Source organism: Oncorhynchus mykiss, chromosome 24, assembly GCF_057628025.1.
Source record: "Oncorhynchus mykiss isolate SJ-2025 chromosome 24, ASM5762802v1, whole genome shotgun sequence".
Classification (NCBI taxonomy): Eukaryota; Metazoa; Chordata; class Actinopteri; order Salmoniformes; family Salmonidae; genus Oncorhynchus; species Oncorhynchus mykiss.
The window spans coordinates 38,855,071-38,872,652 of NC_143045.1; the positions used below are offsets into that span (position 1 = coordinate 38,855,071).

The 17,582-nt window shown below is 44.3% G+C and overlaps 2 protein-coding genes across 7 annotated transcripts; both read right to left on the bottom strand.

Annotated features, from left to right (window-relative positions):
• Positions 1-3,762: 3,762 nt before the first annotated feature.
• LOC118944079 (extracellular calcium-sensing receptor-like) lies at positions 3,763-9,142 on the bottom strand. 2 transcript variants are annotated; one of them, XM_090219072.1, is made up of 7 exons: positions 8,859-9,142; positions 7,578-7,872; positions 6,735-7,024; positions 6,207-6,487; positions 5,845-6,053; positions 5,250-5,595; positions 3,763-4,992 (listed from the first exon to the last, which is right to left on the bottom strand). In XM_090219072.1, exons 1-7 carry the CDS (start codon positions 9,140-9,142, stop codon positions 4,076-4,078), a joined length of 2,622 nt encoding a protein of 873 aa, XP_090075198.1. In that variant the 3' UTR covers positions 3,763-4,075. The 2 variants fall into 2 exon arrangements, with proteins under 2 accessions (XP_090075198.1, XP_036817722.2); XM_036961827.2 differs by lacking the exon at positions 8,859-9,142 and having other exon boundaries at positions 5,845-6,065; positions 6,192-6,487; positions 7,578-7,858.
• A 3,176-nt stretch (positions 9,143-12,318) lies between these two features.
• On the bottom strand, positions 12,319-17,195 carry LOC110503224 (extracellular calcium-sensing receptor-like). 5 transcript variants are annotated; one of them, XM_090218955.1, is made up of 7 exons: positions 16,912-17,195; positions 15,978-16,272; positions 15,078-15,367; positions 14,553-14,833; positions 14,163-14,371; positions 13,494-13,839; positions 12,319-13,235 (listed from the first exon to the last, which is right to left on the bottom strand). In XM_090218955.1, exons 1-7 carry the CDS (start codon positions 17,193-17,195, stop codon positions 12,319-12,321), a joined length of 2,622 nt encoding a protein of 873 aa, XP_090075081.1. The 5 variants fall into 5 exon arrangements, with proteins under 5 accessions (XP_090075081.1, XP_036817720.2, XP_090075084.1 ...); XM_036961825.2 differs by lacking the exon at positions 16,912-17,195 and having other exon boundaries at positions 14,163-14,383; XM_090218958.1 differs by lacking the exon at positions 16,912-17,195 and having other exon boundaries at positions 14,538-14,833.
• Between the last annotated feature and the right edge of the window lie 387 nt (positions 17,196-17,582).

Below are 17,582 nucleotides of genomic sequence, written 5' to 3' on the forward strand. Positions count from 1 at the left end.
GTGCAAGGGGTCCATGGCCAGGAAGGGAGCATCCCCCACCCGTGCCCAACCAATAGAGTAGGCGCCCCTGGTCATTTTGGACGTTTTTCAAAAAATCTTTAAAAATGACAGCGTCCCACTCCTCTCACATCAAACATGACAAATATACCTTCTCGGTTGATTCAGGGCTTAACATAGGGATATATATGATTTGGGCAGTATAAATGCATTTGGTCATGATTCACTGACTTTTGGGTTCGGAAACCGACTTCCTATGATCATATATGGCAAATGGACATAACATCCAGATTTGGTACTTTCAATACTTATGTATGGCATTTGGACATTTCTTATGCCATTTGGACATGGTTCACTGACTTTTGGGTTCGGAAACTGCCATAGCATCCTATGATGCTATGGCATCAACACTTAAATCGCTGGATGCTACTTATCATTGCGCACTTAGGTTTATTACAGGTGCTAGCTACAGAACTGACCACTGTGTTTTATATCAAAATGTGGGTTGGACTTCGCTGTCCATGAGACGAGAACAACATGCTCTTGTGTTTGTCTATAAAGCACTTCTGAATAAGCTACCTTCTAATTTATCATCACTCATCAATATTATAATTATAATTCCTAAAACCAGGTCTCAAGCATGGATTGCACTTAAGGCCCATGCGATTTCCACAGAGTTGGGTATGGCTGCCTTTTCCTGTTAAGCTCCTTGCCTATGGAATAGCCTGCTGACTAAACTTAAACTTGAGACTCTTGTCCCCCTTGCCCATTTTAAATATTTATTGGAGGATTTTTATTTTTGTATTGCTTGTAACTGTTTTTGGTAATGCAAGTTCTTGTGCTGTTAGAGGAATAACCTATGTGTAAATGTAATCTGTTGCTGTATTTTTTTGTGTTATCTGTGATCGTTTTTATGGTCCTGATTTGGTGCTTTCAATACTTATGTATGGCATTTGGATATTTCTTATGACATTTGGCCATGCTTCACTGATTTTTGACTTCCTGTCGTCATATATTGCAAATGGACAAAACATAGGCCTTATGGACAAACTCAATAAAAAAGACAAAGTTATGTTCATATGGTTGCTATATATGCATTACTGAATTTTTTTGGTATTTTTTCAAAAAAACAGTCCAGAAAGCAATTTTGTAGAGGGAGATGTATTTTAGAAAAAAATAATAATATTCAAAATTTGTCCCTTGGGTCTTGACTTTATGTCCATGTGCAATATGAAAATTTACAGTGGCGTTCTCGCCATCTTTGGGATTTTGCTGTATGACACTTGACATTTGCCAAATGCCACTTGCCATAAGCTTTGAATGAACTGCCATCCATTTGAGTGGTATTTGCGATCATGTATATGTTTCGCCCAATGGCAAATTGTTGCCATTCATTTTTGTTCATTTCATGGGGGTATTCCCTTCCCACTATAATCTAGTCCTCTTTGCATGCAGGCACTACACAGTATTTCCTCTACAGTCTAGTCTCCTTCGCAAGCTGGCTCTTCACGGTGTTTCCCCTACAGTCTAGTCTTCCTGGCAAGCTTCCTCTCTTTTATTTCCCCTACAGTATAGTCCTCTTGGTATGCTGGCTCTCATACATTTCCAACAATCAAGTCCTCTTGTTCAGGCTCAACACGGTAATTCCCCTTCAGCCAAGACCGCTTTGCATTTTGCCACACTTATGTTTCCTCTACAGCCTAGTCCTCTTGGCACGCTGGCAGCACACAGTATTTATTCTAAAGTCCTCTTGGTACGCGTCCTCTCTTATATTTCCCCTACAGTATAGTCCTCTTGGTAAGCTTCCTGTCTTATATTTCCCCTACAATCGAGTCCTCTTGGTAAGCTTCCTCTCTTATATTTCCCCTACAGTATAGTCCTCTTGGTAAGCTTCCTGTCTTATATTTCCCCTACAATCGAGTCCTCTTGGTAAGCTTCCTGTCTTATATTTCCCCTACAGTCTAGTCCTCTTGGTATTCTTCCTCTCTTATATTTCCCCTACAGTCTATTCCTCTTGGTACGCGTCCTCTCTTATATTTCCCCTACAGTCTAGTCCTCTTGGTAAGCTTCCTCTCTTATATTTCCCCTACAGTCGAGTCCTCTTGGTATTCTTCCTCTCTTATATTTCCCCTACAGTCTAGTCCTCTTGGTAAGCTTCCTCTCTTATATTTCCCCTACAGTCGAGTACTCTTGGCACGTTGCCTCACTTACAGTTGAAGTTGGAATTTTACATTCACCTTAGCAAAATATATTTAAACTCAGTTTTTAAAAATTCCTGACATTTAATACAAGTACAAATTCACTGTGCTAGGTCATTTAGGATCACCACTTTATTTTAAGAATGTAAAAAGTCAGAATAATAGCAGAGAAAATTATTTCTTTCAGCTTTTATTTCTTTCATCACATTCCCAGTGGGTCAGAAGTTGTAGCATTGCCTTAAATGGTTTAACTTGCGTCAAACATTTTGGGTAGCTTTCCACAAGCTTTCCCAAAACGTTGGGTGAATTTTGAACCATTCCTCCTGACAGAGCTGGTGTAACTGAGTCAGGTTAGTAGGCCTCCTTGCTCGCACATGCTTTTTCAGTTCTGCCCACAGATTTTTGATTGCATTGAGGTCAGGGCTTTGTGGTGGCCACTCCAATACCTTGACTTTGGAAGACCCATATCCGACCAAGCTTTAACTTCCTGACTGATGTCTTGAGATGTTTCTCAATATATCCACATAATTTCCTCTCCTCGTGATGCCATCTAATTACTGAAATGCACCAGTCCCTCCTGCAGCAATGCAACCCCACAACATGATGCTTCCATCCCTGTGCTTCACGGTTGGGATGGTGTTCTTCAGCTTGCAAGCCCCCCCCCCCCCCCCCTTCTCCTCCAAACATAATGATGTGTGTCCCCATGTGCAGTTGCAAACCGTAGTCTGGCATTTTTATGGCGTTTTTGGAGCAGTGGCCTCTTCCTTGCTGAGCGGCCTTACAGGTTATGTCAATATAGGACTTGTTTTACTGTGGATACAGATACTTTCGTATCTGTTTCCTCCAGCATCTTCACAAGGCCCTTTGTTGTTGTTCTGGGATTGATTTGCTCTTTTCGCACCAAACTATGTTAATCTCTAGGAGACAGAACGGGTCTTATTCCTGAGCGGTATGACGCCTGAGTGGTCCCATGGTGTTTATACTTGCATACTATTGTTTGTGCAGATGAACGTGGTACCTTCAGGCGTTTGGAAATTGCTCCTAAGGATGAACCAGACTTGTGGAGGTCTACAATTATTTTTCTTAGGTCTTGGCTGATTTCATTAGCTTTTCCCATGATGTCAAGCAAAGAGGCACTGAGTTTGAAGGTAGGCCTTGAAATACATCCACAGGTACACCTCCAATTGAATGAAATGATGTTAATCAGCCTATCAAAAGCTTCTAAAGCCATTAAATAATTTTCTGGAATTTTCCAAGCAATTTAAAGGCACAGTCAACTTAGTGTATGAAAACTTCTGACCCATTGGAATTGTGATACAGTGAATTATAAGTGAAATAATCTGTGTGTAAAAAATTGTTGGAAAAATTACTTGTGTCATGCACAAAGTAGATGTCCTAAAATACTTGCCAAAACAATAATATGTTAACAAGAAATGTGTGGAGTTGTTGAAACATTTGTTTTAATGACTCCAACTTAAGTGTATGTTAACTTCCGACTTCAACTGTATCTGAAAATGTTTATTATATTATTATAATACATAATATGATGAATTACAATAGCAATTGAACACATGCACTTCAATGTTATATCAATTCATATATGAATATAGCTATTCTCCAACAACATGGAAGTGGTTCCACTCTGTAGGCTACTGCTAATCACATCATTTAGCAGGTACAATCAGATTTTAACATTCTAGATTTGAACATTCTCTCATAACATTGGAATATCTCAAGTGAACCTGTGTCCTGTTACCAGTTACAATGTTACCAATGATTACCTGCTAAATTGTTGTTCATCTCTGTCAGAGTAGTCCTCCCTAACTGTATGATGAACCATATAACTGATCGTTACAATGTTTGTTCCCCTCAATAATTTCTTAATAATGTATATCATTGGATGTCTTCTCCATAAGGTGTTTCTTGGTGTTCTTCTCCGGCCTGAACAGAATAATAAAGCATTTAGGAACAAATAACAGAAAGAACAACCCAAAGCTAGAGGTGATGATGGCAAAGATCTCCACAGCTACAGTGAACTTCCCAGGAGAGCTGACATAAGCTGGGATAAAGGTGATCCAGACTGCACAGAATATGAGCATGCTGAAGGTGATGAATTTGGCCTCATTGAAGTTGTCAGGCAGCTTCCGAGCCAGAAAAGCCAGCACAAAGCACAAGAGAGACAGGAGTCCTATATAGCCCAACACAGCCCAGAAACCAATAGCTGAACCCACATCACACTCTAGAATGATCTTTTCCTTGTAGGTAGTGAGGTTTTTAATGGGGAAGGGAGGGGACAGGACCAACCACAGAGTGCATATCAAAGCCTGGACAAACGTGAAGGACACTACAGTCAATCTCTGCTGTGGAGGACCAAACCATTTCATGACATTACTGCCTGGAAGCGTAGCCCTGAAGGCCATCAACACCACTATTGTTTTCCCCAGAACACAAGAGATGCAGAGAACGAAGGTGATCCCAAACGCTGTGTGACGCAGCATACAGGACCAGTCAGAGGGCCGGCCAATGAAAGTAAGAGAACACAGAAAACACAGAGTCAAGGAGAAGAGCAGCAGGAAGCTGAGCTCAGAGTTGTTGGCCCTGACGATGGCCGGAGTTCGATGGCGGTAGAAGACTGTTGCCGTGGCGATTGCAAGACTAGCCCCGCCTACAGAGCAGGCGGTCAGGATGATTCCAAGGACCTCGTGGAAGGACAGGAACTCCACAGGCTTAAGGATACAGAGGTCTCTCTCAGCGTTGGGCCAGTACTCCTCGGGACAGATCAGACAGTCTGAAGAATCTGACCAGGACAAAACAACAGACATCAAATGTTAATAATAATAGACTCAGGTCTAATCTTTTACAAATACATGTCCCACAATGCTGCACTTTGTCAGTTTACAATAAAGAATGTTGAATTACTGTGCAGATTACATGAGATAATAAGAACAGGAACATGATTGACAGACACTACCTTTGTAGTGCTGGTAATGTGAATAAACCAATACTTAGTTAACCGTGACAGAAATTACTACACAACTGTTCCTATAGTCCTACCTGTGTTATTACTGATCTCTCCCTCTGCACATTGGATACAGTCATAACAGCATACAGGCTTTCCTTTCTGTACAGCCTTTCGAGTGCCTGGGGGACAGCTCTCACTGCACACTGACACAGGTACTTGTGTACTGTTCTTTACCCAGGTGATTTCCCTGTTGATGTCAAACCTCTGGTCAGGAGGCAGGGACGCATCATAGCACCCTACTGTCACAAACTCCATATTCCCACTCTCCTGTATCTGCCAGTTGACCAGCTCATAGGTGGCCACTGGGTCCCCGTTGGCATCGAAAGACACCTGGTACCCGTTACGAGAGAAGTTCACCCTCTTCAATCTCTCCAGGACCTAGGGTTTGGAAGGGCATGGGAGAGAGGGGACGGGAGAGATGGAGAGGTGTGAAGAGAGATGGTCAGAAGGGAAGAGAGAGATGGAGTGAGGGAGAGAGAGAAACAGAACATTAATTCACCTCATATATTTATCAAATGCAGTACTTCAGAACAAGTTGTAAAGTATAATGAGAACTCCTAGGCCTTCATACACATAGTCTAAATAAACATATCAATCTGAACATTATACTATCGTCTTGTCATTCACCTGTGTTGGCTTCACATGGAGGTTTTTGTCACAGTTCACAGTGGAGTTTTCTCTCTCTTCACAAACGATGCTGTGGATGGCGTGTGCTATGGCATAAACAGCTTTATACACCATGTTAGTGACACGCAGCTGGGATGTATCTGTGTAGGGGGCCTGTAGCTGCTGTATATCCTCACTGCCATCACAGACCTTCTCTTCAACCTCAACCCCTGTAGAGGTCCCTACAGACAGACAGAGAGAGATACCAACAGACCAACAGACAGACGGACGTATGGACAGATAGATAGATAGATATATATATAGATAGATAGATAGACAGACAGACAGATAGACAGATAGATATATACCTGTCCCCAGCCTACAGCCAAAGGCTCCCTCCCAGAACTCAGTGAGCAGGGGAGAGTTGGACACCTTCTGTGGGGAGAGGTCCAGGAGGAAGTCCCTGAGGCCGGGGATGACAGAGCGTTGGATGCCAAATCCGATGGCCCCGGCACACAGACCGAAGCGCAGCATATCTGGGTCAGTGACCCAGGACTCAGTCCCGATCCACTGGCGGGGTGGAGAGGGCAGGCGTTCCATCTCCTTCAGCAGGATCTTCATTTCCCCAATGGCTGTGAATGCAACCACCACCGGGGCTGTGGAGCTGGGGAACATGATTATATCATATGCTTATTATGCTGGTCATGTTTGTCATTCATTGGAATGTCTCAGTGAAGTGAACATGAACATTAGTTTTAATCAACACTTTTTGACATGCTTAAGATATCTAAATCATGTAGGTCTCACAGATCAGCTTCGGGAAAAGAGAGAAATGAATAACAATAGTATTTAAAAAAAAATATGGTCTTGCATTTGTGTGAATGAAAAGTTCACCAGTAATCACGGATCACCTGCGGATCACGTCGGCCACCCGTTGCACTCTGCTGAGTGGGTTGGTACGGGAGAAGGCTTCAGAATACTCCACACAGATACCTTCCTCTTGTGCTGCCTGTAGGAAAGCCGCCATCCCGTTATTACCGTAGTCAGAGTCGGAACGGACCGCCCCAATCCAGGTCCAGCCGAAGTGCCTGATGAGGTGGGCCAGAGCGGCAGCCTGGAACTGATCACTGGGGATGGTTCTGAAGAAGGTTGGATACTGTTTCTTATCACTCAGACAGGCACAGGTGGAAAAGTGACTCACCTTGGTAAAAACAGACAGTCGAAAACATGAGAAAGAACATCATGTCGGCCAAACGAGTCTCAGGTATTGGTTACTTCCTACTTTTTTTCTTTATAAGTTTGGTATGAGGTTAGGGAGACATTAATTATAATAATTTATTGTTTTTCATTGGGCCAGATTGAAAAGGATACATATTTCTACCCGTTTCTATCTTGGTCGTTCTATTCATATTGACAATAGTAAAATAAGACATACTGGTGCTGTGAAAAACATGAGTAAAAGGTGTGAAACTAATCCCTGGTCTCCCATAACAACCTAGCCTATGAAAGATAGTCCTCAGATCATGTTCTAATGCCACAAGATGTTCTCCAGAGTCATTGTCCTCAGTCTATGTTCACATGCATTTCTCTACATAATTTCACACTGAAATGTATATTCCTGAAAGAGAGGAGAAAACAGTTGGAATACGGTAAATTAATAAAAGTAGAACTCATTCCTGAAAGAGAGGAGAATATAAAGTAGGAATACAATAAGTTTAAAAGAAGCTGAATTATTTCTGTCCACAGGAGTTTACCTGAGGAATGCCGAAAGGGCCGATGATGCGCAACATGCTGATGGTTGGCGTGGAGCCAGACTCGCCCACGATAGCTGTCACCGTAGGCGACCCCGAGCACTCTTCTCCGGTATCAAACATTGGGTCCAGGCCGTTAGCCAGTTGGAAGGCCACATTCATGGCCATGGGGACCGAGGTGCATGAGTCGTGCACTTGATAACCGAGTGTGACACCTGGTAGAAGGTCTGAACTGTTGTTTATCTCCTCAACTGCGAAGACCATGGCGCGCGAGAAGCGCAACTCACGAGTATCCAAACTGTAAATAGAAAGTAGGTGAGTGAGCACCTCTTGACAAAATGGTAAACTAGCCGATAGAATATATGGTTATACGAGGGTAAACATCTTCATATCTAGCCTTATTTTCCTCACTGTTTACATGCCTACACTTTTGATATCCGTAATTGAGGACATTGTAGTATAGCTGTCACGGGGACTAGGTGGGTGAAGGAATCAGACACAGAGATTTCCACTGGGGTTAAGTGCTCTTTACTTCGGCACAGCAAATGATAAGCCCAACAATATAGGGCCCGGACATACAACGTGACAACCCAAAAAACACAGGGTGCCAAGTTAAGAAAATAAATCCACCTCTACCTAAAATACACACACGTAACATAAAGACAATCTCGCAGAAAACAAGGGTGGGTCCACCTACTAAATATAGGGAAGCTCATTAAACCAAACAACAGAAACACAGGTGAAACTAATTAGACAAAACAAACAGACAAACGAAAAAGGGATCGGTGGTGGGCTAGTAGGATGGTGACACGAGCACCGCCTGAACAAGCAGGGGAGCCAACTTCGGTGGAAGTCCTGACAATAGCCTTCATTTGAAAATGTGACACTTTGCAACAGTAGGCTTTATCTACTCTCTCAGATACAAACACACTTTTTTATCTGTCTTAAAAACCCTGTTCATCTGTCTTAAAAACACTGGTTATCTGTCTTTAAAACACTGTTTACCTGTCTTTAAATACACTGTTCATCTGTCTTTAAAATGCTGTTTACCTGTCTTTAAACACACTGTTTCTCTGTCTTTAAAATACTGTTCATCTGTCTTTAAAATACTGTTTACCTGTCTTTAAACACACTGTTTCTCTATCTTTAACACACTGTTCATCTGTCTTTAAAACACAATTTATCTGTCTCTAAACACACTGTCTCCATGTCTTTAAAACACAATTTATCTCTCTCCCCACACAGCCACAGTCCTGTCCCCTGCTCCCTCTTGCGCTCACTGACCTCCCTGTGCACTGCAGGGGCTCAGGCAGGCTGGTGTAGCTGTGTTCCACAGTGTGCATGTAGTTGTGGATGGAGAACACACCCCCGATGACAAAGTCCCCATCCTGGGAGAACGCCGGAGAACGAGGGGTGCCTTGGAGCCTGCATCTGATAGACTCCAGCCCAGAGGCAGAGGCAGAGGCAGATGAGAGCAAGGCAAGCTCACCATCCACCACAGCTAGATGTAGTAGAACCAGACTACCAGCCAGACTTGGATCCAGAGCAGGAGACGGAGAGAGCCTCATTCCCCTGATATGTAGAAGGTATGGCGTAATACAGCGCCACACAGACCCATATAGGTCAGGTTACCTCTCTACTCTGGGTTAAATACCCACCATACCTCTGTGGGGATTCCTCTGGGAGCCACACTGTGGGTATGGCCATGCCATGGAGGGAGGGGCTAGAGGCTGCTCTGCTCACCCAGTCAGGTCCTGCTTCTTTCAGCTATAGAGAGTGTATGCACCAGTATCAGAACTACGTTGACTGTAATGGTTTAGATAGACATAAACATGCATTAGACACACAATAACCATGAGCCTCTCTTATACTTCCCTTACTGTCTAGTCCTCTTGGCATGCTGGCTCTGCACAGTATTTCCCCAACTGTCTTGTGTTTTTGGTATGCTAGCTCTACACAGTTATTCCTCTACAGTCTAGTCCTCTTTGTAAGCTGGCTCTACTCAGTATTTCCCCTACAGTCTATTCCTCTTGTCACGCTGGCTCTTCACAGTATTTCCCCTACAGCCTAGTCCTCGTGGAACGCTGGCAGTACACAGTATTTCCCCTACAGTCTAGTCCTCTTGGTACGCTGGCAGTACACAGTATTTATTCAAAAGTCTAGTCCTCTTGGTATGCTTCCTCTCTTATATTTCCCCTACAGTCTAGTACTCTTGACACATTGCCTCCCTTACAGTTGAAGTCAGAAGTTTACATTTACCTTAGCCAAATACATTTAAAATCAGTTTTTCAAAATTCCTGACATTTATTCCAAGTAAAAATTCCCTTTCTTAGGTCAGTTAGGATCACCACTTATTTTAAGAAAGTGAAAAGTCAGAATAATAGTAGAGAAAATGATTTATTTCAGCTTTAATATCTATCATCACATCCTCAGTGGGTCAGAATTATACATACACTCAATTAGTATTTGGTTGCATTGCCTTTAAATGAATGGATCTGGGCTGGCCGCCATGCCTGGACTGGGCATCGGCACAGACGAAGGCTCCGGACATGGATCTGGGTTGGCCGCCATGCCTGGACTGGGCATCGGCACAGACGAAGGCTCCGGCCATGGATCTGGGCTGGCCGCCATGCCTGGACTGGGCATCGACACAGACGAAGGCTCCGGCCATGGATCTGGGCTGGCCGCCATGCCTGGACTGGGCATCGGCGCAGACGAAGTATCCGGCCATGGATCTGGGTTGGCCGCCATGCCTGAACTGGGCATCGGCACAGACGAAGGCTCCGGCCATGGATCTGGGCTGGCCGCCATGGCTGGACTGGGCATCGGCGCAGACAAAGTATCCGGACATGGATCTGGGTTGGCCGCCATGCCTGGACTGGGCATCGGCTTAGACGAAGGCTCCGGCCATGGATCTGGTTTGGCCGCCATGCCTGGACTTGTCACCTGCTCTGAGGAAGGCTCCAGCCATGGGGACTTGACACCGTACTGGCCAATGGTGCATATGAAGGCTCCTGACCTGGAGCAGGATTGAACACTGTGCCTGGAATAAGCACCGGCGCAGAGGAATGCTCCTGACCTGGAGCGAGACTGGACACCGTGCCCGGATTGGGCCCCAACGCAGAGGAAGACTCCGGCCATGGAGGAGTACTGGACACCGTGCATGGACTGGGCACTGGCGCAAAGGAAGTCTCCTGCCCTGGAGCAGGACTGGACACCTTACCTGGAAGCTCGTGACCGTTGACCGTCGCTGGAGGTTCCGGACCATTGATCGTCGCCAGAAGCTCTGGACTGGGAACCGTCGCCGGAAGCTCTGGACTGTGAACCGTCGCCGGAGGCCTAGTGTGTGGAGCCGGTACAGGTGGCACCGGACTGGTGACACACACTTCAGGGAGAGTGAGGGGAGCGAGCACAGGACGTACTGGACTGGGGAGACGCACTGGAGGCCTGGAGGCCTCCCATGTCCAAAACTCCTTTACCCCGTGGATACGCTGCTTGGTCCTCTTTTGGTGGGTTATTCTGTCACGGTTGTCGTAAGAACGGGACCAAGGCGCAGCGGATTTTGAGTTCTACATATTTATTCCAATGCGAAACTTAAGCCAACACCAAGAAATCAAATTAACGAACAACGGTATGTGACTATGTGGTACACATGCACAAACACAAAATAATATCCCACAAACACAGGTGGGAAAAATGTCTACTTAAATATGATCCCCAAATAGAGACAAAGATTACCAGCTACCTCTAATTGGGAATTATACAAAACACCAACATAGAAAATATAAACTAGAACATAACATAGAAATTATAAACTAGAATAACACGTAGTCACGCCCTGACCAACTACACCATAGAGAAACAAGGGCTCTCTATGGTCAGGGCGTGACAGTACTATGGTTTGTACAGATGAACATGGTACCTTCAGGTGTTTGGAAATTGCTCCCAAGGATGAACCAGACTACAATTTTTTTTCTGAAATCTTGGCCGATTTCATTTGATTGTACCATGATGTCAAGCAAAGAGGCACTGAGTTTGAAGGTAGGCCTTGAAATAAATCTGTAGGTACACCTCCAATTGAATGAAATTATGTCAATCAGCCTATCAAAAACTTCTAAAGCCATGAAATAATTTTCTGGAATTTTCCATGCTGTGTAAAGGCACAGTCAACTTAGTTTGTTATCTTCTCATCCACTTGAAGTGTGATACAGTGAATTATAAGTGAAATAATCAGTCTATAAACAACTGTTGGAAAAATGACTTGCGTCATGTACAAAGTAGATGTCCTAAAAGACTTGAATTTGTTAACAAGAAAATTGTGGAGTTGTAATGACTCCAACCTAAGTGTATGTAAACTTCCGACTTCAACTGTGTATGAAAATGTTTATTATATTATTATAGTAAATAATATGATGAATTACAATATCAATTGAACACATGCACTTCAATGTTATACCAATTCATATAGGAATAAAGCTTTTCTCCAACAACATGGAAGTGGTTCCACTCTGTAGGCTACTGCTAATCACATCATTTAGCAGGTCTAATTAGATTTTAACATTCTAGATTTGAACAATCTCTCATAACATTGGAATATCTAAAGTGAACCTGTCATGTTACTAGTTACAAATTTACCAATGATTAGCTGCTAAATTGTTGTTCATCTCTGTCAGAGTAGTCCTCCCTAACTGTATGATAAACCATATAACTGAACGTTACAATGTTTTTTCCACTCAATCATTTCTTAATAACGTATATCATTGGATGTCTTATCCCTAAGGTGTTTCTTGGTGTTCTTCTCTGGCCTGAACAGAATAGTAAAGCATTTAGGAACAAATAACAGAAAGAACAACCCAAAGCTAGAGGTGATGATGGCAAAGATCTCCACAGCTACAGTCAACTTCCCAGGAGAGCTGACATAAGCTGGGATAAAGGTGATCCAGACTGCACAGAATATGAGCATGCTGAAGGTGATGAATTTGGCCTCATTGAAGTTATCCGGCAGCTTCCGAGCCAGAAAAGCCAGCACAAAGCACAAGAGAGACAGGAGTCCTATATAGCCCAACACAGCCCAGAAACCAATAGCTGAACCCACATCACACTCAAGAATGATCTTTTCCTTGTAGGTAGAGAGGTTTTTAATGGGGAAGGGAGGGGACAGGACCAACCACAGAGTGCATATCAAAGCCTGGACAAACGTGAATGACACTACAGTCAATCTCTGCTGTGGAGGGCCAAACCATTTCATGACATTACTGCCTGGCAGTGTAGCCCTGAAGGCCATCAACACCACTATTGTTTTCCCCAGAACGCAAGAGATGCAGAGAACGAAGGTGATCCCAAACGCTGTGTGACGCAGCATACAGGACCACTCAGAGGGCCGGCCAATGAAAGTAAGAGAACACAGAAAACACAGAGTCAAGGAGAAGAGCAGCAGGAAGCTCAGCTCAGAGTTGTTGGCCCTGACAATGGCAGACGTTCGGTGGTGGTAGAAGACAGTTGCCGTGGCGATGGCCAGACTAGCCCCGCCTACAGAGCAGGCGGTCAGGATGATTCCAAGGACCTCATGGAAGGACAGGAACTCCACAGGCTTAAGGATACAGAGGTCTCTCTCAGCGTTGGGCCAGTACTCTTCTGGACAGATCAGACAGTCTGAAGAATCTGACCAGGACAAAATAACAGACACCAAAGGTTAATAATAATAGATTCAGGTTTTATTTATTTACAAATACATGTCCCACAATGCTGCACTTTTTCAGTTTACAATAAAGAATGTTGAATTAATGTGCAGCTTACATGAGATAATAAGAACAGGAACATGATTGACAGACACTACCTTTGTAGTGCTGGTAATATGAATAAACCACTACTTAGTAAACCGTGATAGAAATTACTACACAACTGTTCCTATAGTCCTACCTGTGTTATTACTGATCTCTCCCTCTGCACATTGGATACAGTCATAACAGCATACAGGCTTTCCTTTCTGTACAGCCTTACGAGTGCCTGGGGGACAGCTCTCACTGCACACTGACACAGGTACTTGGGTACTGTTCTTTACCCAGGTGATTTCCCTGTCGATGTCAAGCCTCTGATCAGGAGGCAGGGACGCATCATAGCGCCCCACTGTCACAAACTCAATCTTCCCACTCTTCCGTCTCTGCCAGTTGACCAGCTCATAGGTGGCCACTGGGTCCCCGTTGGCATCGAAAGACACCTGGTACCCGTTACGAGAGAAGTTCACCCTCCTCAACCTCTCCAGGACCTGGGGTTTGGAAGGGCAAGGGAGAGAGAGAGAGGGGACGAGAGAGAATGAGAGAGGTGAAGAGAGTTGGAGATAAGGGAAGAGAGAGATGAGAGAAGGGATGAGAGATGGAGAGATATATGGACAGAGGGGAAGAGAGAGATGAGAGATGGAGAAAGGGGAAGATAGATGGAGAGAGAAACAGAAAATTAATTCAACTTATTTTTATCAGATGCGTTACTTCAGAAGAAGTTGTAAAGTATAATGAGAACTCCTAGGCCTTCATACATGTTGTCTATATAAACATATTTATCAGGAAATTAGACTATAGACTTGTCACTCACCTGTGTTGGCTTCACATTAAGGTTTTTGTCACAGTAAACAGTGGAGTTTTCTCTCTCTTCACAAACGATGCTGTGGATGGCGTGTGCTATGGCATAAACAGCTTTATACACCATGTTAGTGACACGCAGCTGGGATGTATCTGTGTAGGGGGTCTGTAGCTGCTGTATATCCTCACTGCCATCACACACCTTCTCTTCAACCCCAACACCTGTAGAGGTCCCTACAGATAGATAGAGAGAGAGAGACAGACAGACAGACAGAGAGAGATACCAACAGACTAACAGACGGACGGACGGACGGACGGACGGATGGATGGATTGATAGATAAATGATAGATAGATGATAGATAGATAGATATATAGATAGATAGATACCTATACCCAGCCTACAGCCAAAGGCTCCCTCCCAGAACTCAGTGAGCAGGGGAGAGTTGGACACCTTCTGTGGGGAGAGGTCCAGGAGGAAGTCCCTGAGGCCCGGGATGACAGAGCGTTGGATGCCATATCCGATGGCCCCGGCACACAGGCCGAAACTCAGCAAATTTGGGTCAGTGACCCAGGACTCACTCCCGATCCACTGGCGGGGCGGAGAGGGCAGGCGTTCCATCTCCCTCAGCAGGATTCTCATGTCCCAAGCGGATACGAATGCCACCACCACCCGTGCTGTGGAGCTGGGGAACATGATTATATCATATGCTTATTATGCTGGTCATGTTCGTCATTCATTGGAATTCTCAGTGAAGTGAACATGAACATTAGTATTAATCGACACTTTTGACATGCGTAAGATATGCAAATCATGTTGGTCTCACAGATCAGCTTTGTGTAAAGAGAGAAATTATTAACAATAGTATGTTTTATAAATATGGTCTTGCATTTGTATGAATGAAAAGTTCACCAGTAATCATGGATCACCTGCGGATCACGTCAGCCACCCGTTGCACTCTACTTAGTGGGTTGGTAAGGGAGAAGGCTTCAGAATACTCCACACAGATGCCCTCCTCTTGTGCTGCCTGAAGGAAAGCCGCCATCCCGTTATTACCGTAGTCAGTGTCGGAACGGACCGCCCCAATCCAGGTCCAGCCGAAGTGCCTGATGAGGTGGGCCAGAGCGGCAGCCTGGAACTGATCACTGGGGATGGTTCTGAAGAAGGTTGGATACTGTTTCTTATCACTCAGACAAGCACAGGTGGAAGAGTGGCTCACCTAGGAAAAAACAGACAATCGAAAACATGAGAAAGAACATCATGTTGACCAAACGAGTCTCAGTTATTGGCTACTTTCTGCTTTTTTTATTTTGCTATGTAGTTTGATGTTAGGGAGACATTAATAATAATAAGCAATCTCATTGTTTTTCATTAGGCCAGAATGAAAAAGGTACACAAAACTGTGACACCAATCCCTGGTCTCCCATAACAACCTAGGCTATGAAAGATAGTCCTCAGATCATGTTTTAATGGCGACAGAAGATCTCCAGACTCATAATCCTCGGTCTATGTTCAAATGCCTAGAGAAGTTCTCCAGACTCATCGTCCTCAGTCTATGTTCAAATGCCTAGAGAAGTTCTCCAGACTCATCGTCCTCAGTCTATGTTCAAATGCCTAGAGAAGTTCTCCAGACTCATAGTTCTCAGTCTATGCTCAAATGGTTTTCTCCACATAATTTCACACAGAAATGTATATTCCTGAAAGAGAGGAGAATACAGTTGGAATACAGTGAATTAAAAGTTGAACTCATTCCTGAAAGAGAGGAGAATATAAACTAGAAATACAGTAAATTAAAATAAACTGAATGATTTATTTTCACAAGAGTTTACCTGAGGAATGCCGAAAGGGCCGGTGATACGCAACATGCTGATGGTTGGTGTGGAGCCAGACTCGCCCACGATAGCTGTCACTGTAGTCGATCCAGAGCACTGTTCTCCGGTATCAAACATGGGATCCAGGCCGTTAGCCAGCTGGAAGGCCACTTTCACGGCCATAGGGACCGAGGCGCAGGAGTCGTGCACTTGATAACCAAGCGTAATACCCGGTAGAAGGTCTGAACTGTTGTTTATCTCCTCAACTGCGAAGACCATGGCGCGTGAGAAGCGCAACTCACGGGAATCCATACTGTAAATAGAAGATGGGTCAGTGAGCACCTCCTGATGAATGATGAACTAGACTATAGAATGTTACCATGGCAAACAGCCTAATATCTAGTATTATTTTCCATACCGTCCATATGACTACACTTTTGTTGTCTGTAATTGAGTAAATTGTATTATAGTCTGCATTTGAAAATGTGATCCTTTGCAACAGTAGGCTTTACCTTCTCTTTTAATCTGTCTTTATACACACAGTTAAACTGTCTTTTAAACCCTGTTTGTCTCTTTAAACACTGTTTATCGTCTTTATAAAAACTGTTCATCTCTTAAACTTTTTATCTGTCTTTAACAAATTGTTTATCTTTCTTTAAACACTTTGTTTCTCTGTGATTAAAACTTTCTCTCTTTCTTTAAACACACTGTTTATCGGTCTTTAAACACACTGTTTATCGGTCTTTAAACACACTGTTCCTCTGTCTGTAAACAAACTGTTTATCGGTATTTAAACACATTGATTCTCGGTCATTAACACACTGTTTATCGGACTTTAAACACACTGTTTGCCGGGCATTAAACACACTGTTCCTCTGTCTTTAAAACACAATTTATCTGTCTACCCACACAGCCACAGTCCTGTCCCCTGCTCCCTCTTGCGCTCACTGACCTCCCTGTGCACTGCAGGGGCTCAGGCAGGCTGGTGTAGCTGTGTTCCACAGTGTGCATGTAGTAGTGCATGGAGAAAACACCCCCGATGACAAAGTCCCCGTCCTGGGAGAACACCGGAGGACGAGGGGTGCCTTGGAGCCTGCATCTGACAGACTCCAGCCCAGAGGCAGAGACAGAGGCAGACGAGAGCAAGGCAAACCCACCAGCCACCACAGCTAGATGTAGTAGAACCAGACTACCAGCCAGACTTGGATCCAGAGCAGGAGTCGGAGAGAGCCTCATTCCCCTGATGTGTAGAAGGTATGGAGTAATACAGCGCCACACAGACCCACATAGGTCAGGTTACCTCTCTACTCTGTGTTAAATACTCACCGTACCTCTGTGGGGATTCCTCTGGGGGCCACACTGTGGGTATGGCCATGCCAGAAAGGGAGGGGTTAAAAGCTGCTCTGCTCACCCAGTCAGGTCCTGCTTCTTTCATCTATAGAGAGTGTATGCAGCAGCATCAGAACTACGTTGACTGTAATGGTTTAGATAGACATAAACATACAGTAGACACACTATAACCATCTTGCTCTCTTATATTTCCTCTACAGTCTAGTCCTCTCTCCACACTGGCTCTACACAGTATTTCCCAGACAGTCTAGTCCTCTAGGCACGCTGGCTCTA

What these genes read in the sequence shown, in the direction of transcription:
- LOC110503224 (XM_090218955.1), bottom strand. Translation starts at nt 17,195, where the DNA reads ATGAGGCTCTCTCCGACTCCTGCTCTGGATCCAAGTCTGGCTGGTAGT. An exon ending in GCCCTTTCGGCATTCCTCAG is followed by an intron (nt 15,368 to 15,977) that starts GTAAACTCTTGT and finishes GTTTTTTCCTAG; the next exon opens with GTGAGCCACTCTTCCACCTG. An exon ending in TTAATGTGAAGCCAACACAG is followed by an intron (nt 13,840 to 14,162) that starts GTGAGTGACAAG and finishes TCCAAACCCCAG; the next exon opens with GTCCTGGAGAGGTTGAGGAG.
- LOC118944079 (XM_090219072.1), bottom strand. Translation starts at nt 9,142, where the DNA reads ATGAGGCTCTCTCCGTCTCCTGCTCTGGATCCAAGTCTGGCTGGTAGT. An exon ending in CCCCTGCAGTGCACAGGGAG is followed by an intron (nt 7,873 to 8,858) that starts GTCAGTGAGCGC and finishes TTCTATTTACAG; the next exon opens with TTTGGATACTCGTGAGTTGC. An exon ending in AGAGATCAGTAATAACACAG is followed by an intron (nt 4,993 to 5,249) that starts GTAGGACTATAG and finishes TGTCCTGGTCAG; the next exon opens with ATTCTTCAGACTGTCTGATC.